The 26201-nt window shown below is 40.9% G+C and overlaps 1 protein-coding gene across 6 annotated transcripts in view; it reads right to left on the minus strand.

Annotated features, from left to right (window-relative positions):
• Positions 1–26201, minus strand: part of FARS2 (phenylalanyl-tRNA synthetase 2, mitochondrial) — a 253897-nt gene that overhangs the window by 63349 nt on the left and 164347 nt on the right. For all 6 annotated transcript variants that reach the window (XM_063325965.1, XM_063325964.1, XM_063325961.1 and 3 more), the window contains one exon: positions 18943–19094. In XM_063325965.1, coding sequence (XP_063182035.1) covers positions 18943–19094 — 152 coding nt within the window. The remainder of the gene's footprint in view (positions 1–18942; positions 19095–26201) is intronic.

The raw sequence follows: 26201 nt of genomic DNA on the forward strand, positions 1-26201 counted from the left end.
TTAAGTTAAAAACAAAGGCAACGTGTATGTGTATTAGCACAAGCCTCTAATACTCTCCTGGGCTCCAATCTGTTTTCAACACCAAGCATTCCTGAGATGCATGTCACTTTTATGTATTTGTCATGTCTCGGTATATTCCTCTGCATTAACTCCTCTGGTCTCCCCACATGAACTTTTGGCACCTATGTCACCCTCCTGCAAAGAGTTCCAGAGGCCTTGGACCTCATGCTGCCTGCTGTGAAAGCTGGTTCCTAGTAGTTTCATTTGAAGCATGCTGCCTTCTGTACTAGAAGAAGCCATGAAGCCATCCTTCTCTACCCATCCTCTCCAACCCACACACAATTTTCTAGATCTCTATTGTACTCATCTACCAAATCATCTCTACCAGAACTGGTTTCCTCAGTCATTCCTGTGCTCTGATTATCCCTGTCAATTTTCTCTGAACTTCCTGCATATCCTTGTTGAAATGGAAATCCTGGACTGTGAGCAGCATTCAGCCTACACACAAAAGGGAGCATGAAAGCTCACAGCCCCACCTCCCTTCCCACATGCCACCTAAGGACTGGTAAGATGGCAGTAGCATGGTGGAGCCACAGCTTCCTATTCTTGCCACTGGGTATCAGCTTTCCAAACATGAGACTGGAAACACCAGAAGGCTTACGGCACATCCATGGCAAGAGCAGCAGAGTAAACAATTCCTTTGATGGGTCTCAAGGCGGCCCAACGGGGACCTGGGGCTTCCCTCCAGGCCTCCCTCTCCAGTGCTAACCTGCCCCATGGCACCAGAAGGGGCATGCATGCTTTGCAAATGCATCTCTGTTCCAGGAACAGGACTGAATGCATGCATCTCTCTCACTGACTATGCATCCAGCTCTGTCTATAGATCAGAAATCATGTTTATTTATTTCAAATGAGAATTCCAATTATAGCACCAAATTATTCTGAGGGGGTAACAACAAAGATGCTGCTTTCGGTCCAACATGGATTTATTTCAAAGCGATTTCCAACATGCTGCTAAGCAGCAGAAGTTGTAGAATTGTACAACACAAGGCGGGCTGCCAACACTAAGCTCTGCTGCAGCTGAGCAGGCAGAAGTTCAACATAAACAAAAATAACTGAAAATGAAAACTGGGGGGAGAGGGAGGGGAGGGGGCTAGACAGACAAATGGGCAAATGCCAATGCTGAGAAAGAAAACCCTAAAACCCACAAAAACTCTCTCAGCAAAAAGGGAGTATACACTCTATTTAAAACACAGCACAAAGAAGGATCCCAAAATGGGCCTGTCCCAGCCCTGGTAGGAACTGTGAGAGCCAGTAGAAGATTTTAGGTTCAGCTACAGCTAAGATGAGCTACTTCACAGGCGTCGAAACTGGCCACACATTTTCAGAATGTAGGAGCTCAACCATCAGCATGGCTGAAACTGAAGCTCTCCAGAAAGCGGGAGCAGAATTAATAGCCTATTTTCTAACTCTTATTAAAAGAACAGCATTTAGCTCACAGAGCTAATTGCCTAAAAGTTAAGAGAAACTATTTAGTCACCTTTGCAACTTTGACTCTGGCCTCAGGTGTCTGTGCCACTCACTGGGAAAGGCTGTGGAACTGTAATTTCAGAGAGACTTTGGATTACGAATTTGTGTGATTCACACCCATAAAGTGGCAAACTAAAATTGAACAGGTCTGGCTCTGCAGATAGTTGACTTGGTTTATTTACTTTGAAAACATCTGCTCTGTTGAAACTAGTCAAAGCTAACAAAACACGTGTTGGATAGAGATTGCCCCTTCCTGGGTTCTGCAGCCCCAGCCCAGGGAGCGGCACTGGAGGATCAGCTGCTGGAAACGGTGGAGAGATGGAGACTTCAGGCGAACACTGGGACCAAGGGCTCATCTGGGGTGGGGGGAAAGTGTCACAAAGAAAACTGTGGTCTCTTCAATGCTCCCAGACCAGTAGAATAACTGCTTTGGTAACTTAAGGGCAATTTTTACTTAGCTGTTATCATTAGTCGCTATTTTGTGGCATCAAAACATTGTGCCTCAACAGAAGTTCAATGGAATTTCAGGGAAAAGGCACCTAAAAAGGCACTGCTGCAACTGAGGAGCCAGGCTGAGCTCAGGGAGCGCTGGAATGAAAGGTCTTAGGTTGTCTTAAGGAGATGGCAGGAACTTCCCTTAAAAAGTGTTCGGCAAATAACATTTTATTATGGCTTTGTGACCAGTTTCGTGTATGATATAGATAGTTCTTCCCAGCCTGTTGCCCACAGACCACTGAAATGACCAGAGGAAAAAAAAATGTGTGCTTACTTCTACACACCCAGAAACACAGTGCAAAACAAAAAAAACCCACAACTGAGCATTCAAAGTCCAAACTTTTTGTTGACAATAAATAAAAAAAAACCAAACACTTGAGGCAACACCACCCCAGATGAACAGTGGCTTTATCTTTTGTTCCCATCTTTTGATGCCAACCTCTAGTCCAGCCTTTGACTAAAAGGACACAAGAAGCACAGGTAATAAAGATAACCAGATTACAAAATTTAGTGCTGAAAAAATAGGCAGAAAAAAAATCCAGCAACACAATAGGCAGTCCGTTGCAGAAAAACCCATCAAAATATCCCCCAAAAGATCAAGAAATTTGTTCAGCACAAACATGGTAAACAAAAGCTAGAATCTTCCCAAAGGAACAAGAAAAACAAAACACCTAAAATATTATAATGCTAGCATAAAAATCAATGTCATGTCCTCACCTTGGATACAGTCTCACTCTGATCTCCACATCTAAAAAATATATGGAGGTAATAAAGGGTCCTAGAGTCAGGCAGCAAAAGTTATTAGTCAAAGACAGACAACTGAATTAGGAATGACTGACAAGATTGAGGCTGTTTATCTGAAAGATAACAAGAGGACTGGATAAATACACACAATATAGTGAAAGTTAATTAGGAAGTACTTGGCCTCCTAATACAAAGTCAAACAGAATTAAATCACGTTTCAAATTGATACTTTGTTTTAAAAACAATGACTGGATAACCCATGTAACTCATTGCCACAAAATACAATTGATGCCAAGAATCAAGAGGATTAAACCACAATTGGATACGTGTAAGAATAATCCCCACAGTTCCACTATAAGCAATCACTAACAGACGGAGCTTAGCAAGACATCCTATAATGGAGATATAATTTCCTAACAGTTTAGGAAAGGGTTTCATACACTGCCCTCTGTAGCATCCTAGAGTAGCTACTGCTGACAACATGACACCCAACTAGAGGGACATTCCTCGGATTACTCCAGCACTCCCTGGGTTTCCAGGGCTGTTCTGCTACCAGAACCACTCAGTGTCAGCAAGTAATAGGTGCATTCCAGATTTTACATCTGAAAGGATGTGCATATCCTTTAAGGCATGTTTGAGCTATTATTAAGAAGCCTTGATTAGAAAAGTCAAACTTCTGCAGTGAAGGCAAACTCTTTGTAATTTCACTTACAGCCCTTCCTAATGCTTAAGCAAACGAGTCCTCACTTTTTGGTCTTCGGAGAGTTTATTTTCCATTCTATCATTACATCTTTTAATTTAATGTAAAAGTCATTAATCTTGTTATTTATTTGAGAACAAGGAACTGATTGTAGATAAGAACAAAACCGAGAACAGTGCACCTTGATCAAATCTTTGTGACACTACATAAACAAACTCACAGAGGCTCTTCCAAAGCAAATATATTCCTTTTTAAGATGGGCTCTCCCAAAGGTAATAAGATTATTTGTAAAGAGGGTATCCTTCAGTAATGGAAATGTTGATAGCCCTGTCAGCACCCGCAAATGCCTGTCAATGGCAAAAAATAAACCAAATAACGCAATGAAGAAATCTGTTTCCTAGTCATGCAAACCTGACAATATTGCAATAAAAAGTGAAAGGTCAACTTGGCAAAGTCAAAGTCAGCAATGGCCAGTTACCTCCTCCCTTCCTTGCCAGCGACATGCTTGCAAGAATTGACATTGTCATATCTAGGAAAAAAACCCGTTCTTAGTTATAGCCCTAGTTGCTCTTTCACATTCTGTAACTGGTTGGTTTGCTGCTACAATATGAGAAAATTTGATAATGAACCTCTATTTTTATTTGCCTTTAATGAAGTTGAGGATGATCCATTTTTCAGACAGAGGTGACCAATTTTCACAACACATAAAATTGTCACCAAGCAGAGTGCAACTGTATTGCCACAACATCTATGTACCCTCTGTAGTTCCAAAATACCAGAAAACTGGAAGGACTTCTGAAAGCAACTGTAAAGCAAATCTCATTATTAACTACCACTTCACCCTATGGAGCAAATATCAGCATGTCCCTCCTGAATAACAAGAGTATTTGTAACAGCAGTCATCGTATTTCTTAATGGAGAACCGAATTCACTGGCAATAAAGTCCAGGTTCCCAGAAGAGAAATGACTCTGTACTCTCTGTAGACAGATTGGTTTTTAATGAGCAAGGGAATCACACAGGCCCTGATCCTAATCCCACTTCAGTCAATGGGATGGCTTCTACTGACTTCAATGGGTTCTGGATGGAGCTCTGAAGTCCTGATTTTGCATCTGTCACACTCCCAGCTTCACTGAAACCAGCAGGGAGTTTCAGTGTCACTCAAAGAAGAACAGTTCTTCAACAACTAATACTACTACTTTCTCCAACATGGAAATTCCCCCATTTTAAGCAGGAAAAATTCAATTGCTGTGAATTTCAGGTTGTGTTTTCCAAAAAAAAAAAAAAGAGAACTTTTTGGGATGACACTTAGTAGGCTCATCTTGTGCCAACCCTGATTGCAAAGAAAGTGCAGTTAAGTGCTCCAAATGTATTATAATCTTTTCCACTATCACTTACAGGTGCTTTGCGGATAGCACATTTTTTTTCAAATCTCCTTATTTTATTCCAGCACCAGAATGATCTGTTCATCTGGAGCTGGTGGAAGGTGTACTAATACACTGGAATAGTAACTTACCATGGATGACAGGTTACAGAGGACTTTTTAATTTACAATCTATAATTACAGAACAAGTGTTCTTCAGAACTGTTTCACAGCATTTCCTCCACTTGATACCCTGATCAGTCACAGATTTTAGATCTTGCCCATCAAACTTGCAACAGCTTAGGCTACTTGCTTAGCACAGAATATATGCATCTCGGTTATCACAGAATATAGGCATATATATTCTCTTCCTGTGGATGCTTCTTTTTATTCATAATTACAATGAGAATGACAAGCAAACAGTAGAATTTCTCCATAACAGGATTAAAGAATAAGTCCAATTAGTTTGAATTTGCAAGTCAAAGCAGATCTATTTTATAAATAGGATTCCTGCCAAAAATAATCAATAAATAAAAGAATAAGAGAGTAAAAGATTTTAAAAGGATATAGGTGTTTGGTGAATTCTTTTTTGGTCTCATTTTCAGAAGTGTTAAACATCAACTTCTGAGAGTCATGGCCCTTTAAAGCTTCTTAATTCAGTTACTCAGTAAAGTCATCAGTCATGTTTGAAGATATTGGTCCTTTTAGGTTGTGGTGCTTTTTCCCCATGTCTTTTTTTTCAACTTTGATTTCCTTCAGCTTTCCTTCCTGTCTTGCCCAATGCTCCAAGAAGAACTCAACACCGGCAGAAATACTGCTTTTAGGGCAAGAAATTTCACCTTGTGAACACACTGCCACACTCAAAACTGCAAGTCAAAAGGCAGTGAAGAACCACTCTGAATCCCTGAATCATCCTGAGCTAGCTTGTGTAAATGGACAGGATCATTTGGTTTTTTCAGACCTTAAAAAAATTAGTACCATTAGTAACAGAAGAAACTCTTTGCTTCCACATATGGACATTGTTACTTCAGCTAGAAATCACCCATCTTACATCTGGCTTTCTGTGTGCTGCTACAAGGATTGCAGGTGAGGAAAACAACAGAAAGAACAGATGTTGAAACTGAATGTAGAAAAAAAAAAGAGTGAACAGGGGAAGAAATATTAATTACACAGAAGACAACTTTAAAGCAGGTATTGAATCCATGTTATATATCGATTTTCCATTCTATATTTGCCTAGGTTGATAGTTCTCCGTCTAGTACACAGAAATGTTCTTTTCTTCAGGGGGATAATATACTGAAGGAATTGACCTCATGTGATAGGGGGAAGATTAAAGAGAAAATAAGCATGGGCTCCAAGCAGATTTCAAATCCAGCAGATTCACAGCATATATAAAACTAGCACAATTGTACACTAGTGAAGCACGTTAATTTACTTGTACCAAACCAGCTTCAAAACTTATCCCTAAAATATTCTTCACTGAGATGAAAGTGGATTTACTTCAAAGTCAACACAAGGAACTGGGTTAGTAATCAGGAGAGTAGAAGACCTTGAATTTGTGATGTTAAACACCTACCACTTTAGAAGCGCATAAACACACATTCAACTTGGTGGCCCATAATGGCTATTATCATGATCTACTAGGTTAATATTCCATTTCGCAAGTGGTACATAACTGTAATTCTTATTTATAAAATGGACTGTAAAAGCTCAAAAGGACCCACTGAGGTCCACTGAAGAAACTACTGTATAAAAAGGGAAGTCTGAGATCATACAGATATTCTATATATTTAAACATACCAGAAATAGATATTGCCATACAAAGTACAAGAAGACACAATTTAATCTAGTATCCTGCTGATAGAATTGTTTAGTAAGAGATGTTTCAGGGCTGTACAAAATACAACACTGATCTTATAAATACTGCAGGTCCATAATTCATACTGGGATTTCATCATGACCCCAGGCAGATGTCACTTATGTTCTGAAACACAAGAATTGACAGCCTTTGCAATTTTGTGTAACCATGGAGGTTTATTTGCCTGAAAGATATCCAGTACTGCAGGCTTATTACACACCATGCTGCACATTTTAGTTAGCTTTTTGAATGGTTCCTCTTGGACTAATACAATGGAGAAAGATAGTCCTACTTCTTTCATCACGTTCAATTTTTTTAAACATCTATTCCCTTTTTTCAAATGAAATTACATTATGTTCAATGACCTTTTTTCTCCTCACATCAGAGTACCATCTTCCTCCAAAAGCTGCGTATTGAAATACTCACGTATCTTCACCTCTTAAAACACTTTGAACAGGAGAGCTAGCATTATGATCAAAAAAAGCTAACAAAACACAAAAGATGTGAAGGCTGATTTTTCATAGTGTCTCATTAAATTGTGGGCATTTTGGTTTTTTTGGATACTCTATGAATGACAGCAAGGGCATGGTTTTGAAACATTTGGAATTCCCACAGTACCCAGTGATTTCCGTGGGAGTTGCTAACACTCAGAGGCTCTGAAAATAAGGACTTATTTCATAAAGCCAAACCCAGGAATATCTGCGTTAGCAGACACTAAGAAGTCTGCCTAAGTGACACAACCCACAGTTAAACACTTGCCTTTGCGTAATTGAGTCTTCAAGAAAAACTTGATCTGCTGCACCCTCCTAGTTGATTTTCACTTGCTCAATACACTTCCCAACACAACTGAAGGCAATGTTCTGACCTAAACTGTTAAATTTCCATTGTGGCTTGTCAGATGTGTCACTTAACACTTCGTCCTCCTCTGTTTCGCTGGTCCATGGGATGAGAGTGGCAATATCTCAGCTGAGAACTATGAGACCTTCATATATAAAGGTAATAAAAAAACCCCACAAGAACTACATCAGATCAGTCCTCATCTATTTCATCTCTGGTTTTCATTCACAAAGCATGAATGCAAACTATTCAAATGTTACACATATGAACAGCCATTCTCTTCCTTATTATCCATCTGTGCCACACATGAACTAATAAGCATAAACATACTAAACACAAATCTTCTCTTTATCCTCAAAATATTTTTTAGAAGGCACCCTTCCCTTGCATTTCTGTGTGATGCCTGATAAATAATAGAAAAGTTGCATGATGTTAGTGTTAATGTTACCAGACAGCATTTGAGAGAAGCAGGACAGAAACTTGAATTCCAGAAGAATTTGGAATGGCAACAGTCACTATCCAGATGTACGTTTTGCAGCTCAGGTCCATCTCTATAGTAGACAGATCTTATGGGGTGCACAGTCCCATGAATTTCTGTTCAATTTACTCAGAGACAAGGATGCTCAGCACTTGATACAACTTGGCAACAACTTTCTTAAACGAATTATTTAAAGTTAATTGGTAGGTTAAAATAAAATATCCATAAAGCACAAAACAAACAATGAGAAGATACTGCGATCTGTTTCAGGAATGCTGACATTTTTTTGTTCTTAAATTAAAGAAAACCTTGTTTCCTCAGCCTAAATGTTGACATTTTCCAGCATGAAGATAAATAACCTTTGAGCCTCTTTCAGCTTCAAGAAATTCTTCCTAGCTATAGGGTTTTTTTCCCCACAAAAATGTGTTCTGGATCCATAAAATATAAAGAGCAGGATTAATTATTTAATGCTAAATCCATTTCTCTTCTGTGCAGTAATACTAGGAAGTGAATAGGGGTGTATAAAGACTTTTTCCTCTCATCTCCCATCTTGGCAGCTTTACAAGATGTATGTTTGGCTGAATCCAGCCTAAGAATTAAGGGCCTGGCCACCATACTACCAGCCTCAAGGCATTTCTGTGAAGGCCTTGTCAAGAGATGAGTGCAAACATGTGAAGGCACCGCACATGCGCAATTCTCAACACACAGAGGACAGCGATGTCCTTGATCACCCTAAAAAATGCTTGGTGTGGCTGTCTCAGTACTGTGTCCACTTTCTGTGGCCAGAAAGATTCTTGTAAGAGATAAGCAAATGGTACCAATTCTACCTTCCCATGCAGATCACCATTCAAGAATTCAAGATATTTTGAGAGAAACTCAAGATCAGCTACAGACGTGTTGCTTCTTCACATTGCTAGGACGCTACAGAAAAACAAACATACCATACTTTCATGCTAAAGTTCATTTAAAAGCTGATTAAGGAGGAGTGGAACAGAAGTTACATGAAGGACATGCTTATTGCTTTAAAGAAAAACTAGTTTCAGGCACAGATCTGAGACCTAGCCAAAACACATTTCCCTCCCTCACCCTTATTCTGTTGCAGGGATTCCCAGCCTGCAGCACGGCCATTCCTCACTGGTGGCATTAACAGGACTGGTCCACCTTGACTTCCCAGCCTTCTGGGGCAGGATGGCCAGCTATGGTGTTCTTGTGGCAGAATGGATGGGGCAGGGGTAGAGACCAAGAAAAGAGGGAAGGGGTACTGCATCCCACCCTCAGGCAGAGAGCAGAGCAGAGTGATGAGCATCCCAGCCAGCGGCAGGCAGAGACAGAGCAACGGCAAAGACAGAGAAAACCATTTCAATGTGAAGTAGAAACAGAGGGACAAAGCACCAGGTAAAAGAAGGACTTTTTGCCTCTTACACTTAGGGAATTCTTCCCCCATCCTAGCTGCTGACCTGAGCGCTTTCAAAAGGCACTGCAAGATTAATCTGATTTCAAGCTCTTCAGAGAACACAGTATTTACAATCTAACGAATATGACTGCAAAAGCTTTCACACGATCTCTAACATACAGCCATTGCAGTGCTTCTCTGCATTAGCTCCATATGCTCACAAACTCTAACATGCTCACAATTACATACCGTTCTGCACAGAAGTAGTCTCAATGTCTGGTCTACACGGACAGCGATTCACTAGGATTTCTCTGAACTCAGAAGCACTCACAAGCCCATTGCTATCCCCTGCGCATCCTGTGGCAGCTGACTCCTTTAGCCATTTTTCACCGGCCCACTGCTTGTCAATAAATCACCGTGCTAATTCCTGTGACGCCTCCTGTGAAGTGCTTTGGGAATTGTGGCAAAGATTTCTGGGCTGCATCCGAGAGCTGGTGGTGAATGGCTGACTCCAGGTTGACATGATGAAGAAAGGTTAAGCTCTTCAGCCAAGCAGCCTCTTAGAAAGATTCATTGTGACTTCAGCTATCCCTTTTCTATACAGCAAGGCTATCCTCTGCATCTGCCTGAATACATAAGGGAGTTGACATTTGTCTTCTGTGTGGCTCATGTACTTAAGTTTTCCTCTCTTCTCATTATCCGTGAAGGGTGATTACATTTCCTATGGAATATCACTGGTGATACATCACACTTCAGGGGCTGTGTTCCCCCCCTCCCCTAACGGGAACCTGTGGTTACTTCATCTTTTTCCTTTCTTGAATACCAGTCCTGCCACAAGCCTGTGTGCTAGCCACCAGCCTCCCACCAAGAAGAATAATGGGACTTATACTGAAGCTCATTAATAGTAAATTATTTTCAGTTAGTGAAGACTATTTTCTTGGTGAAGTCTCTGAAGAGCTAGGGATGGTACGGCAGAAGACTGTCTGCCCCACAATTGATTTGAATACAGTGGTTTGAAGGAAGCCTCAGACTTCAATAGAGAGCCACTAAGAACAGCTATTTGTAGGGTGCTTGTCTAAGCACTGAGGATAGGAGGGAAGGTAGAGTCTGTCTTTCCTCATCAGTTTATTATTCTTTTTTCTCCCCCCCCCACATCAGATGGTCTTAAAGTAAACACTGGCATCAGAGGTCTGAACTGGCAGTCACCAGCTGTGTAAAAAGCCGTACATCACAGAACTCACACTTTATTGTATAAGGCAAGGATTTTTTTTTAATTTATTTTTATTTTTTGTAAAACAAACTCAAAGCATTAAACTAGTATTTTTCAAGTCCATCTTTCTGGCACATGAAGCAAGAAATGCCCAGCATAAACAGATGCCGAGCAGTTCAAGGGCACGCTGTTTCTACAGGATAGACTTCCACTGTCCCTCCTCTCACAGTTCTTTGTGACACTCTTAGATTTGCGGAGGGAACTGCTATTTGGGCGTATTTCATAGCAACTCAAGGGAGTTAGGTATCTGAATCCACACTAGAATCCAAGAGCTTTAGGCCAAGCATTTAAAAACCTTTGAAGAAGATGCTTAACAAAAATATGCGGATAGATGTCAAGTCTACACATGTATACATAATAAATACACCACTGAAAAGGTCCACTTCCACATCAAACAATACTTTCTGGCTTGTGCTATACAAATGCATGCTCATTTTTGCCATCTTGGACTTCACCCAGTAGATAGCCATAAAGAAGCCGGAACAGAGCTGGTTGAAATTCAAAATTTCTAAAATATCTCAAAAAGTCTTTTTCAAACAAAAATATGTGCATATTTACTCAATTCATTTCAATCTGGAATGTTTTTGGTGGGGAGGAAAAGGAGGAATTAAAAGCTTTTCAGTTCAATTTCCTCAAAAATAAAAACTAGCAGATGGCTGCCCTGTGCCCTGTGAATGCCCCTGCTACTGCGCAGGGTATCTGGGAAAGCCAAGCTCTGACAGTCGCAGTCCTGGTGGGGGACAGCAGAGCATCAAGATTGCTAGAAAGAGGGTAGTGCAAGACACCCTGGAGCCATGTAGCAATCAGCATGGCAGGGTTACCTTGTAGTTACAGACACAGAGCCCACGTCCAAGCTCCTTTAAACTTCTAGGCAGCCATGATCAAAAGCTCACTGTCTGAGCCCTCAGGGGGTAGGTTATCTGGGCTCTGGTGGGACATGAGCAGAACCCATATGTCTTCATAAAGCATCTCTCTCTGTGCAGCCCCGTCTTTACTCTAAATGAATTTGGCCAGAAAGTTCCTGATCACCTCTAAGCAGGAGCTGTGAAGAGAATGGAGCTGCTATTTCCACACAGCTGCCATTTAAAGGAGAAAAAGGCAGGGAAGAGGAAGAAACAGAATAGTTGGGGCCACTCTGACTCTGAATCAAGCAAACACCACTGGCCGTTGGGTTGGTCTGGGGCACAGGGGAACGTCTGACACGCAGACGCCAGGAGTAAAAGGCACTCGCACTCAAAGCACACAACCTCCATTACATGTATATTTTCTAAGCTGAAGCCCATAAGGCAAAAGAAATGACAGAAAAGGTTCTCAGACATGAGAGACAACAGGTGGCTCTGCTCCTCGTTGGGACAAGAGAGGAAAAAGAAAAGAGGGACCAGGGGTACTACTGTAGTGCTTTAACTAGCCACTATATAGCCATGCTCTACTGCGACAGCTAAAGAAAGGCTCAGAAGTCAAGCACTATCCACTGGCAGAGCCTCCCGTGAACAGTTAATCTATTGCGAAAATATTAGTCTTACACTCATTTGACCAAATGAGAAAAAAAAAAAATCCAGAGCTGGAGAGCACAGTTTGTTTATAGGAAACTGATCCTCTGCTAGCTACGGTCAAAAGCAGCTTCTGGGTGGTTTTTTTCTGCTGAGAAGCTGCTGCTGGGACTTTGCCAGTTCAGCAGTTAAAGGTAATCTCAAAGAATCCCTCAGCAAATTGTAAAGTGCTCAGGCTGAAGAACAACAAGGTGTTCAGGGGCTGAACTGATTGTTTTAATTTGCGTAATACTAGCAGCAAGCAGAGCTTCAGAATTCTGCTCAATTCACCTGTTCCAGAAGCAAGACTAAACCAAGCCACCTTCAAATAAATAAGTGAGACCTAAAAGTATTTGATTTGTTCTCCATCTAGATAATGAAAAGTGTAACAAATATGGCAAAAAAAAAGGAAAATTATGTTATTACATTTTTTTTTCTATATACTAACAAGGAGCTAGCGGTGTGCATTGACACAACAAGCAGTCAATAGGATCTGACTCTTCCCTGTCAGACCTGTTCCTTTTACTATTTGGAAAAGAAGAGACACAGGTCATCTGAGTACTCCCGAAGTCTCTAAAGATGGTGCCACAGTGCACCTACCTTCCTCCTTCACAGCAGCCAAGACACGTCCTCTCACTCCATTTAACAGGCTGCTACAAATGAGCAGATCTCACCCCAGAAGCGTGCAAGTAATTCACTCAAAGGCAAGAATAAATCCTTTCTTACCTGTTCCTCACATATTTTTAACAGCATAGCCGTCAAAATGCAACAAATCAATTTTTTTCCCCCCTTACTGTCTCCACTCTGCCTTTTCAGGGTATTTTTAGTTGTCCTGATTAAAAATTTACCTCTTAAGTACCACTGAGGACACAGCGCATTTCTTGATTAGTTTTGTATACTTTTTTCAGCATATCTACATATCTTCCTTACAAGGGAAGATGCAAAAGCATATCCTTCCTTCCTTCCCTTCTCTTCCTAACAAAAAAGAAATTTTAGTATCAAACTTGAATCAGGTTCCAGACCAGTAGGAAAACAAGCTCTCTGCAAAACGCAGAAAATACTTTTTCAGAATGAGGATGTGAGGCCATCACACCTGACAGGATTATGCAAGGTACCTAGGAGAAGAGACATGGCATGCTAAGCTGAAAAAAACATTTGCAGGGTTCACCCAAAGCAAATCTAAGCAGCCTTGGCATTTCTGGATTTTCTTTGTGGTGCTGCACTGCAGGGGACAGGTACTCACCCCTGGACTCTTCTCTCTGTCTGTCTTCTTCACCGGGGACAACTCAGGTCAAAAATGTATTCTGCCACTTCTCCCACGTATTCTACCATGTGTGATGAGCCAGCCAGTATTTCCTCTATTAATTTGGACAGGTATGCTTTCGTTACCAACCCTGGAATTCCATGGGTGTGCAGTCACAATACTGACCTGAATGTCTCAGAAATGCAAGATACTGCTCTTACTGGGATTCTCTGCATGGCAGCAGTTTTGATTTACTTATTCGTAGTGGGCAGAGACTTTTCTACCTTTTGACCGCCATTCAGTCAGCCTTTCTTTTTCCCTGTGAAACCTGATTCCCTTCTGAAACTGGAGAAGTCTTGGCCACTGAAAAGGAGATTACTTTCTGATTTAAGTTCTGAAGGTCATTCATATTGATTAGACAGCTCAGACAAGTTGAGTAGTAGAAGGCCTGAACTTAAAGATATGGAGGGTACAAGAGCCATTGCAAAAAGTAAGGAAAAAATCCCTGACTTTCTGTTCTCCCTTCAGTATCAATATAGTTCAAAATATTCTCTTTGTTTTTGCAAATGTTTGTTCACTAGCATGTTCCAAAGGGAAAAATGTCAGACACAAATCCTCACTCATCATGTATTTGCACAGCAATGCTTAAAGGTCCTTAAAGATCTCCAAGGATTTGAAAGAAATAATCCAGTCAGGTAGTAGAAACAGTGCCACTGCCTTCCGGTGGCTGGTTGCATGGCTCGTGCAGCATACGACGACTCGAGGCAAGTCACAGCATGCTAATTTTACAGAACATGCACAGAAAAATATGTTCCACAAACCAAATGCATGAAAATCTAAATGTTTGCAGCTAATGCCTCAAGCAAAGAGAGCCTGAATCCACAATATGGACTGTGGAAAACATTTTGCTCACTGCAAAGGGACATTTCTTCTCTATTCTGTTTGCCTTACAGATAACCGCTCCTGTTCTTGCCATTAACCACTGCAGTTTCACTCAGGTTCCTTGGGATTTCAGCAAAGCCACAATTTTTCATCGTAACTGCTGATGTATTCTTTATATGCCTGAGTATTGGGTGTGTTACAGCCATGGTTTGCGTTATCCATCTTGGATGAAGTTACACCCTGACTGTGTTATCAGGACAAGCCTGACACAACATTTAGATTTCAAGAATATCCTAAAAATCGTGTGACAGTGGGCCTTACTTTCCCAGACACATTTGGTTCTACAGGTCTGTGATGGCCTTTCACACTACGGGCGATGGGAAGGTATCAACAGCCAACATGTACTCATGTACTTAGTCGGCTTCAGTCTCATGTACTACTCGCTCCCTCCCCCCGATGCATGTTCTGAACGCAAGAGCCACATCTCACACTGGTGATGCTCTTCTCTTGTTCAAGGACCCTCTGTTCCCAGTTTTCCCAGTCTGACTGCAGATCTAAGCCCCCTGAGCAGACGCCTAGGGTCCCAAGTGCTGTTTGGCAGTTGAGGTCCACAGGCCATCTCCTCTCACATAATAGCTTGTGCACATATACATCAGCAACATGGAGAGGCATGTGGGGACGGCAGGCACCTGAAAAGTCCATGTTTTCCTTTTAGTTTGATACTTTTGACTCAAAAGGAGAGTTTGGGGCAGGTGGACCTGCTTGGAATCACTGGGATGAAAGGAAAGGGAGGAAGTTCTTGTGAATCAGGACATCCCTACTGTTATCCTGGTTTCCAGAATCACTTTATGCAAAAGCTACCTACCTCGACTTAGTTGCTAAAACTCATTGCTCTGCTTGGAACAGAGCACATGGATTTCTTTGCTCTGTGAGGTTTACCTGTTGCACTGACAAAATTCAAGAGAGGTAAATACAGGAATGTCTACATGTACTGCTAGTACATTATTTTCTAATAGGTAATGCTTATTTTTCCACCTCAAAGTAACATGTGACTTCAGTATGAAATAACTTTCTGCTTGAAACATTTTACAATTGATCTAGCCCCACTAGGCTGGCATCCATGACAATTAGTTTCATCTCTAAGGAAAAGAAAATAAAATTTTTGCAGACTAAACTGACCAAAAATTTTATTTTCTGGAAAGCCTTCTTCACACATGGTACATTACTCAGTCTGTCTCAGTGCTGTGTGTTGTTTAGTCAAGTTTACCTAAAATGCATTTAAGCTGGAATGGTTCTTAATTACCCTAGCACAGTAACTTGGCATTCTCCTAAATTTGTGCTTTTCAGCAATGAGATTCCTTACTGCTGTATCTTTTAATTGCCTGTGCTTTCCTGGAAGATGTCTCAACATTATCACCTTACAAAGTGGATAATCAAGATTTACTCTTTTTTTCCAGACATTCCTTCCTTGTTTAAACAATTACTTGTCTCATGCTCTTTTTTCTCCTTCTCCATTTCCCTGTAGAGGAATAGATTTTCACTGCTAATACACACCATAATTGCAATGTACTGCAGCATCGTCATCAGTCTGAAGCCCAGTGGAACCTTGAAAGTTTTCTGAACCACAGAAAAGTCTGTAAGGTAACTTACACAGTATCACACAGGCAGCCTCTATAAAGGATCTTAATTAAAAGACCTCTTCCTGTGTTCTAAATTAGTTTTAGACTACTAAAACCCAGCATTTTCTGTTTTCCAATCTTTATAGTCCTATAACTAAGAAAGGTAGTTTAAGAAGGAAAATAAGACTGCCAAACGTTCTAATGCCTCATGAAACAGGTATTTTTAAAGGATAAAAAAAGCCTGAATTTTAAATTCTAGAAATTATTAATTCCAAGCATGAACTTATTAAGCTGCTTGTAAGTAACTAATATTCAAGAGAGCAGCACTGCAGGCTTTCCTATCCTATGCACTTTTCTCCCATCCTCCACACCAGAATCACTACAAAATTCAAGATAATGATTACAAGCATCTAGATCTGTAACATACAGATCCATAGCAACACGGAGGATCTCTTCTGTTTATTTCTCTGCCCAAAGGCTTTTTTTTGCAACACCAAATTAAAGAAGCCACTGTATCATTCCTGTAATAAGACAATTATCTTGGAATTAAGACTAAGGAGAATGCTCTTTTCAAAGCGTCAGCCTTCCAAAGGCTTTAGAGAATGGACAAAATAACTTATGCGGCTTACATCATCAGTCCACAAAAGTTACATATCTGCACACACCCTGTTCTAAGAAGAACGATGAAGTAACCATTATGTTACAGTCTTTATCTATAATTCTTTTTTTAATGAGGTAGCTAATCTGCTTGGAATTACTGTTTTTAATGGGGCATTTAAAAAGATTTCTTTTATTGTTGATGCAGTTGAACAAACTAAGACTACTACAACATCACTTACCAACAATCCTTTAGTGTCACCACCCAAACTCTTCAGACATGAAGGTGAGAAATGTTTCCTCCTTGTAGTGTCAAAATTTCGATGTCTGCTGAGTGAGGGTTTGATGGCTTTAGAGGACAATACTGGGGAAGTCCTAAATCCATGTGACAATTCTGCTCCAACAGTCATCCTTCCCATCTATTTGCAGAAGTCAGAGGGAGCAAGAGGCGTATTCCTTGTGGAGGAAGAAATGATCTTGTACTGAACAACTGTTACCCCTAGTATATGCTCAGGATGCGTCAAAGTATAGCAAAGGAGAAAAAACATAAGAGTAGAAATCCAGAGTAGTGAAACCTGCCCTGCCTCACCACTCTACTAGTATGGAAGATAATATTCTCAGTAAAGAAGAGAAGCATGACCCATGAGCTGAGCCATGACTGATGCAGTTGGTGAGGTCCTCCCAGTGTACGTGGATTCTTCCAGTGAGCTACAGGAGTAATCACAGAATAATACTGCCTATGTGTGAGGGAGCAGGGAACAAGATTTCTCCAAACCTTCAGCCTTGGAAGAGCTGCTTACGCTACACACAGGATATTCCCCCAAGAGGAGATGCAACACCAAGGATGATCGCATGTTTGGTATCACCAGCAAGAATGTAAACAAAAAGTGGCAATGAACACAGAGGTGTTATACATACAATAAACATTCAGCATGAATGAATGGAAAGGACCAGTTCCAAAAATGCGTCCAACATCCCAATTTTTACCAAAAACATTGGTCGTACTGTAGCAGAACCATCATAACAGAAGACAATTAAATAGATTTTCAGTGGGATCCATGTGAGCAGTCTTCAGTGTTTATGCACTTGTGCTAACTGATACTGTGGTGCAGTCCAATAAGAAGTTATCCATACCTGCAACAATCCTCCTACAGTCTTGTTGTTCTTTACAATGAACAGTACTCCCTGTCTTATACCAGCCTATATTCCTCTTTTGGACACACCGTTTTGCACATAGGGTTAAGATCCTTTCCTATGATTTGTATATGAGTATTACTGAAGAATTAACGACTCAAAGCTTTCAGATGCCCACACAAATTCCATTGGTATTTCTGTTTCTTCACTCAGCAGAAACAGCCTCATATAACACCACACAAAAAAGGTAAAAAGGAAATAAACCAAATAAATATTAATCCACTGAACCACCATGAAAACTAGGCCATGGAATAATCTATCCATCCATCCAGTTTGCAACACACATCAAATTCAAAAGAACAATAGGGTCAAATACCTGGATGTAGAAAGAAAAAGAAATATCTACAGGTGTTGGAGCACAACATGAAGCATTTTCCTATCATCTTCAAAAACACTACAGTTAGGTTTACTACCTGCCTTTCTATAGCACAACAACAACAACAAAAAAGTCTCAAAGAAGAGAAATTATTTTAAAAACCAGCTTTAGAAAGTTGTGTAGCCAGCAGCGTATTTACTTCTTGATTTGGAAACAGCAAATTGAAAAACGGTGCATATGTAATAGCTGATATTTGTCCATTTTGGAGACAATTGATCGTATAAGTTGGATAAGCAACCTGTGCCCCCAATGGTCATGTCAGTGCTGTCATATCTGTAAGAAGGTGCTCTGAAGCCTGAGAGATTGTTCGACATTGTAAATAAGTGTCAGAAAGAAAGGAACAAAGTCTGTGTTTTTCTCCCTGTTGAACACCAACAATAGTACTCTGCAACGAATCATTACTAGCCCTGACATTTATAGTAAAGGTCTACTAGTGAATCAGGAGTAGAAAAAGAATGGAAGAGAACAAGGAGACAAACACCAGTCCACCAGTCACTCAGCAAAGAGCAGGACTAGAATACGAGACATGTTCTGGATAAGAGTGTCACGGTCTGGCAGATGTACTGAGAAATGCAGTTGTTCATTGCTGCTGTGATTAACTGAGCACAGCGCATTGGGGTTGCAATCTGAATACCACAAGCTCAGTAGTAGTACAAAACTGAAATACAAAATAACATTTATAAGTAAAAATATTTACTCTTGAAAATGTTGTAAAAATGTTTTGGAGCTAAAAAATGAAACATGCAAACACTGTAATACTCAATAATTTCTTGGTACACAGAACTAAAATATCTATATTCTGAGCCCAGGAAAAACGTTTTTAAAGTTTTACTTACTTTGGATGGGTAAATTCATCCACTAGGACAACCTTTTCTATCAGGTCTCCACCAATGGTTCGAGCCAAATCGTAGAAATCATTCTTAGAGTATGTCTCAGAAGGCAGCCAAAAGGAGATGTCATTGATCAAAGGCGGATATCTGCTGAGTGGCTAAAAAAATTAAAAACCATATATTTATAAGTGGCTGGACTTGGTAGGTATACCTACAACTGTTTTGAACTTATATATTACACACACCACACATTTTAGAAGTTTTCTGAAATGCTTTTTGAAGTGCAAACTGACCTCGTAAACAACTGAGATGCACGATTTTATGCTAGGAAATGTCTTTTAAAGATCCCTTCATAACCACTTTCATTCATTCTCTCAGAAGAGAAAACTTGCTTTGTTTGCCAAAATCGGTGCTTACGAGCCTGAATACACTTGTGGATCAGAGCTATTCAAAAGGAAGGATCATTTTAACATGATTATTCACTGGGTAGGCATTGGACGTTTTAAAAGCATTTTTCTGATTTTTTACAGGTTAAAAAAACTTATTACATTCATGTACAAAATTTATATGTATTTTATATCATTCTTATATAACACGATATGTTTATTACTTATACTGTCCAATTTCTAAGAAAGTCTTATCAATAGGTGCCTTCTAATTAAAAGGTTACAGTAAGAAATACACTTTGGCTTAAAAAGAGGGATTGGTTCACTTCCCAGTGGTTTTTAGAGACATCCAAACATCTACAACAACAAGAAAAGCATTCCTGTTAGCATAATTATCAATTCCACAAGTACCACAACAGACCCGTAACATAAAGGGGCACCTTTACTGCAGACAGAAATACCTCATCTTGTGGTCAGAACAGTGCAACTTTTTATTCGCAAGAACAAGAAGAGAAACAAAGCGAGACAATTATTAATTTTTCAGTTTTGATGAAACTTCCCTGGAGTCAATGGGCTTCAGATCTCGCCTCTGCTGAGACGTTGCCCCCTCTGAAGAAAAGAAAATGGTAATGCTCTTCTTTCATGCCCTCTAGGTCATGCAATATCTTACTTCTCCCTTCCATTAATGCACTGCAGTTGAAGTAACTACTTTCTCACAAGATTGTTGGGGTCTGTAGGAGAAAACATCTTTTCTTATTTTTGCTTATATGTATATGACAGTTGATATGTACACCTTGGTCTGTACAGTATATTATCTCACTCAAAAAGGTATTCCATGCCTGAGAATGTTTTATGATGGAGCAGTGAAATCCTAAGTGAATACCTGCTGAAGCAATAAACCTGTTAAAAAGGCAAATTTACAGCATGCTGATTTCTCAAAGTCTGTTCTGTACAGTGTAAGCCAGTCAATAAATATCTGATAAGGAATACAGTGCAAGTTTTAAATTAATAAGGCCCCCCGGTAAATAAAATTGTGAATCACAAATGATTATCCAACTTGTTAAAGGAATAAACTTGTCAAATGAATTCATATCACCAAATTAAAAAAAAAAAACAAAAAAACTCGCACAATAAATTCATCACACAAGAGCTTTTGATACAACTCTAATGAATGAAATGCAAAAATCTCTGCCATACAAAAGTCACAGCTGTAAATGCTGGAGATACACCTCAATCAACAACCCGATACATGTGTTAGTACAAAAAAGATATAATCCTGCAGCAGACCTTTGTATTCTCACCTCACCCCTTTCTACCACTATATCTACCACTGCTATATTTCAGCAACCTACTGAACACACTTCAAAGCTTGCAGGTACTAATCCAAAACTCACTGAACTCCCAGTTTCAGGACATTTAATTATTCAACCAGAAGATGTTCTATTTGGGAAGGTGCCTACTTTCATTCCCAGAGGTACAAGGCCACTGAAGAAAAATAATTACATGTTTGAGTAACTCAGCAATATCCTAAACCCTGAAAGGAGAAGAGTACCTACAATTCTTAGTGAGTGATAGTTTGCTATCAATTTCAAAAGCAGCAGGATTACGTCAGGCACATGAAAAAAGCAGTCTTTTTCCCCACTTAAAATGAGATGTATACAAGGACCCAATGTGGTCAGATCTTGCAAACCTACCTGGAACAGTCTGACTTACATTATCAGCATAACCAAATTCCATGTGAGCAAAGTTACTCAAAGATGTAATGAACTGTAGGGTCTGGCCCTCCTGCATTATCAAATCTATGAGAAAACTGCTTCTTTGCCTCAATCCATGGCGTTACTAGCCTAGATACAGGATTGTTCTAATTTTGTTTGTGCATGCATGTGTGTATGCTTGTGTATGTTACAAAGACGGGAAGGAGAAATGATTAAAACAGTAGGTGTAACTTTTATTATTGGGTACTAACCTTTCCACAGAGCCTTATAATGCAGAAAAATCTTTTATGGTAAAAGGCAAGGCAATAATCCAGTATTATACTGTCCCTTCACCACCTGGCTGCAGTCAATATCATTGCAGTAAGTATTATATCAACACTAAAGTTAGTATAAGGATAAAATTCCTAGTTCTCAAATGTATTGATCTGTTTGTCGAAGAGCTACATGAGCTACATAATTGTTTATTAGCTACATCAAAAACACGAAGAGGATAGGACAAGAGCCTCCAACTGGCAGATCAAAATGAAGCTACTAATTTTGTATTCAGGCACCCCAGCAGATACATGTGGTCCAACAGATCCCGACGCCATCACTGTCCTCCTTTCTAAACTCTCCTGCCCTCAAACAACAGAGCAGCATGAACTCCATTGACTTTGATCCCCTTCCAGGTTCAAGGCAAACGGCAGCCCTGAAGACTGTTCCCTTATGAATTTACAGACATTTTAAAGGCTCCCCTTGAGAGCGATGTGTTCTTCCCACTGCATTTTCTGCTCTGCTGTCACCTCCCAGCCACCACTTCCAGCTACATCCTCTCCACAACATAGGTGTGCTCCAGCACAACGCTCGGAGAAGCTAACACAACACTGCCTGGCTCCGCTGCCTGTCTGTTGGCTGACTCCTAGGACGCCACCCAAGCCTGGAAGCCCCACTATCCCTCCTTCCACTGCCTGAACACCCCCCTTAGGATTTTGGGGAACTGAAAAGAGCTTTAGGAAGAGGTAGATGTGACCCCACCTTCAGAGTGCTGCTGCGAGGCGCTGGCCAGGCCTGGCGGACAGCACTGACGATGCCCAGACAGCTCGGCACCACTTCTTTGGTCCCATCAGAGCTTTGTCACCCCAGTGCTTCTTTAAGTGTTCTCTTTACTTTCCATTTCAAACACTGCAGTGCACTATCTTTGACGTTTTTCAACAGCCTTGGAAAACAAGAGTGCCTTCCCAGTAATTACACTATCTACAAGACTCCACTGAGTCCACGTTGTAGGGAATATTGCAAAGAATGACATTACATTTTTCAATCACCCAAGGTGAAAGCATTTAGGAGTACTGAATTACTATCTTTTTTTTAAAGAATAAAATGGAAGCTTGTGATGATCCACCCTCAATGATACATGTTTACTAGTCATTAGTCACCCTTCCTTCTGTGGTTAATAAATATGCCAAGTACTTACTAAAACTGCAAGCTTTTCTCTCTCAGGATGCTAAATTTAGTATAGAAACAAGTGGCTGGACACCAGTGCTGTACCCTGCTCTGCCAGCCTGCCTCACCAATGCCTAGATGTACCTGTGGAGTGCCTCACTGAAAACTCCGTGGGTTTCGTGAGGACTCTTCTACACAGGTTTGTGACAGTTAAGGGCATTCCTCAACCCCAGCCCTCTGCTCTACCTTTCTGTCTGACATTACTCCCCCTGCAGCAGCCGATAAAATAAACAAGTGCCTGTTCCTCCACCATTGCAGTTCATAGCCTGCTGTAGCCAGCTGAAAATTGCCTCTCTCAGTGGTTTATGCTAATATGTGCTGGATGAAGTATTGCAGCAGGAGGAGGCACTGGGGGACAGCTGTCTTAAGCAGCAACCGGATCCACCAGAACTCATCTGCCAGCATAAAATAGCAAATACTTGGGCTCTGCGTATGTTGCCATACCAGGGCACTACTCTGGACACCGTGGCAGCAGGAATCAAGTGGCCACCATAAGAGTAGTCTCTGTTCATCCGCACACAGCAAAGGATCATCAGCTAGCCTGGATCCAGATACCTCACAGCTGCAAAGGACAGAAAACCCAATACATTGCAGAAGCCCCTGGAGGAAAAACAGCTGGGGATAAGGCACAGCCAGTGCCAGCGAATAAGCCTGCATAAGGCCACAGAGTGTCTTTACCCAGAGTCCTGAAAAACAGGCTGAACAGCAGCACTTTCCACAAATAGTAGGAAAAAAAACCCCATGTTTTCCCAGATGGAGTAACTGTGAACGCAACATGCCGAGGGGACAGAAGTTTTGTGCTGTGGCTGTTCGCTCAGTTCCCTCCCTGCTGCCGGCTGCAGATCGGGGGGGGACACAAAAAACAAGTGACAAACACTGCAGAGAAAAAAGCTGTACTTGTATTTTGACAGCAGCGATGCAAACACAAGGTTAATGACGACATGTACCAAAAACTGGGTTAGCAACTCCACAGCAGCCAAACTATTAAAAAGCCATCCATGCTTTACTGCCATCCCCAGTCAGAAAAATAAGAGACTTGGCAGCATCGTGGCTGTCAAGCTTTAACAGTCCTGCATTGCCTATGGTTTGGAGAAATATGTACATAAACTATACAGTTTTAATGCAATGTCATATTCTCATCGAAATGAAAGCTACAGTCCTGTAATAGCTATGCCTTTCTTAATATATTCCATGGTGAAACTACATTAATTCAGTGTTATCATAGGAAATTTAAACACGTAACAGGCATGAAATTCAAATTTGCAAATTTACAACTGTAACTTAGCTTCCTTGCACATAATGAAGTTTCCTGTATTAGCATGTACGCTCCTAGATTTACACTTTCGTATTTATGACCAGCATAGACAAATTACGGTTGCGGCAGGAAACATAATTTTGAATTTCTTGGCTGTCATGGCTTAAAATTCGCAGTCACAATGTTCCATTATGATATTTTCTACCCTTCCCTTCATCAAATCAATTTTTTTTCTTAGTTAAATATAGTAAATTCTATATATTCATACATGTGTACACACACACATATACATTTATGTATAAACACACACATATCCAAAGGAAGAAATGGAGAAATTTCAACGGAGAACTTCTATGAAGTCTGATAAGCAGATATGCAGCTATGTTCTGGGATTAAGCTCTTAAAACCAAAGCAAATGGACCAGTTTGGGATTGATGCACTGTTCTGTCCTCCTGCAGGGAATGGCAGAAGGGTATTAGCCGCCAGTGGTACTCCGAGCTCCTCAGGGAATGAACACACAAGTATGATCAGCCTTTTTTGGATGGCAGTCAGCTCCCCCCAGCAGAGCTCTTCACCTCTGCAAGCTCACATACAGGTATGGGGAACACCATGTGTCCATGGCGTCCTGTTCTGCCTGGATTTCAGGCACTCTGCTTATACATGAACCATTTTGAATGGAAGAGGCTTTCTTCATGTATGGGTGAGAATATCATTGCGTCCTTGCTTTGAATAGCATGTCAGTGCCTTTGGGTGTCCCAAATGGCTTCGAACCATTAATTCATTCAACGTGGAAATGGAAACAACCTTCACTATTTCTCACAGAAGCAAGGGAAAAGAGGAGAAAGGTCAAGGGAGGCATCAGGTTTTAAATGAACTAAAGGGTACATTTTTTCCACACTGTGCGTACCGTAACTGAGGACCTGTGACATGGAACCAAAAGGGACTGAACAAGTTCATGGTGGACAGATCCTCTAGTCACTATTAAACAGAGTGATCCAACTGCCTTTTTGGTTCAGCAGGTCTCTCATGGCTTTAAGCAGGATCAGTAAAAGTACAAGAAGGATGACACTGCTTTCATACTTGCTCTGCTGTTCTCTGAGCACTTGCTGTTTGCCATCATGGGAGACAGCATACTTGAGCTGGATGGTTAGCTATGGCATAACATGTCTTTTCTCTTTAAGAAAATGGCTTCTTTCATGGCATTCTGGTAAAGACAATATTACCAAACAAATCTCCTTTCTTTTTCTAGTTTAGTGAGTTCTCGAAGCATAAAGGACAGCATAAAGACGCTGAGCTACTGAAGAGAACTGGGTGTACACCACCTTAGATACAACAACTCTTAGGCGTGGCAGTAATACTATGCAATCAAGTCTTCTAGAAGCTCTAGGGCTGGGGAAAAGATTGCCCAAACACTCCCACAGCCATCACCCTTTTCCTCCCTTTTTAATTTCCAACCAGCTTGTTTCCTTTCCATTCCTAAAGGTTTTAATTCGTCATGGTTGACGGAAATGTTTGATTTCTAAGTTGTGTTTAGGAGCCCTGGTTCCAACCCTGCTCTTTCGTTTCAGACGGGCTACACTGGCCACAAGGAGCATTTATGCCCACGGATACTGCTGCTGACTGGACTTGCCAACACACACCTGCAGGTCAAATCAATCAAATAATATCCCAGTTTCCACTCCAACTAGTGCGGTTCACAGCCCTTTACAGGGGTGAAAAAGGGGGAGGGATGTCAGATTCTCCTCTAGAGATCAATACTTTGAAGAAAATCACACATATGGAAGAAAGACCAGCTTGTTTGTCAGCAGCAGCCTGCACTATGAAAACAGCATTGGATTACACGTCATTGCTGTTCCTCATCTTTGCAAAGCACTCTCTTTGCCTTTACCTCCCCTCATCCCTGGTGAAAAACAATCATGGAATTATGGAAATACACAAGTACCTTGCAGAAAATACAGGAAAGAAAACAACTTTATCAAGAAACACAGTAAATTAAACTGTTCTCAAAGGTGAAACAGCTGTTCTAGATCCAGGTTGAGCAGGGAGGTGCCATGGGGCGCAGACTGTCTTTCTAGGTAAGTCTCAGCTTTCAATGTGGGATGAAGCAGCTGCAGCCCCTTGGCAGGAGCTCCAGCTTCGTGCCTGACCAAATCTGTAGGCCACATCCCTCTCTGCTGTGTGGTGCACGCCACCATCTGAGCTCTGTCCCCTTCCCACCTAGGCTAAGCCATATGGGGTCTTGTTGAAGATAAGAGCTTCTCTCTTGAGCCATATTACAAGTTCCATGAAGGTGCAAAACAAGAAGGAGTTTAATTGCTTATATTCTGCCTAAGTGTCACCAGCTAGCTCTTCGTATAATCTCATTTCATCACCTTTTCCAATACTAGTGAAACACCTTTGAATAGAAAAAGAACCCAAAGACTCATCACA

This window comes from Chroicocephalus ridibundus, chromosome 2 (genome assembly GCF_963924245.1).
Source record: "Chroicocephalus ridibundus chromosome 2, bChrRid1.1, whole genome shotgun sequence".
Taxonomy (NCBI): Eukaryota; Metazoa; Chordata; class Aves; order Charadriiformes; family Laridae; genus Chroicocephalus; species Chroicocephalus ridibundus.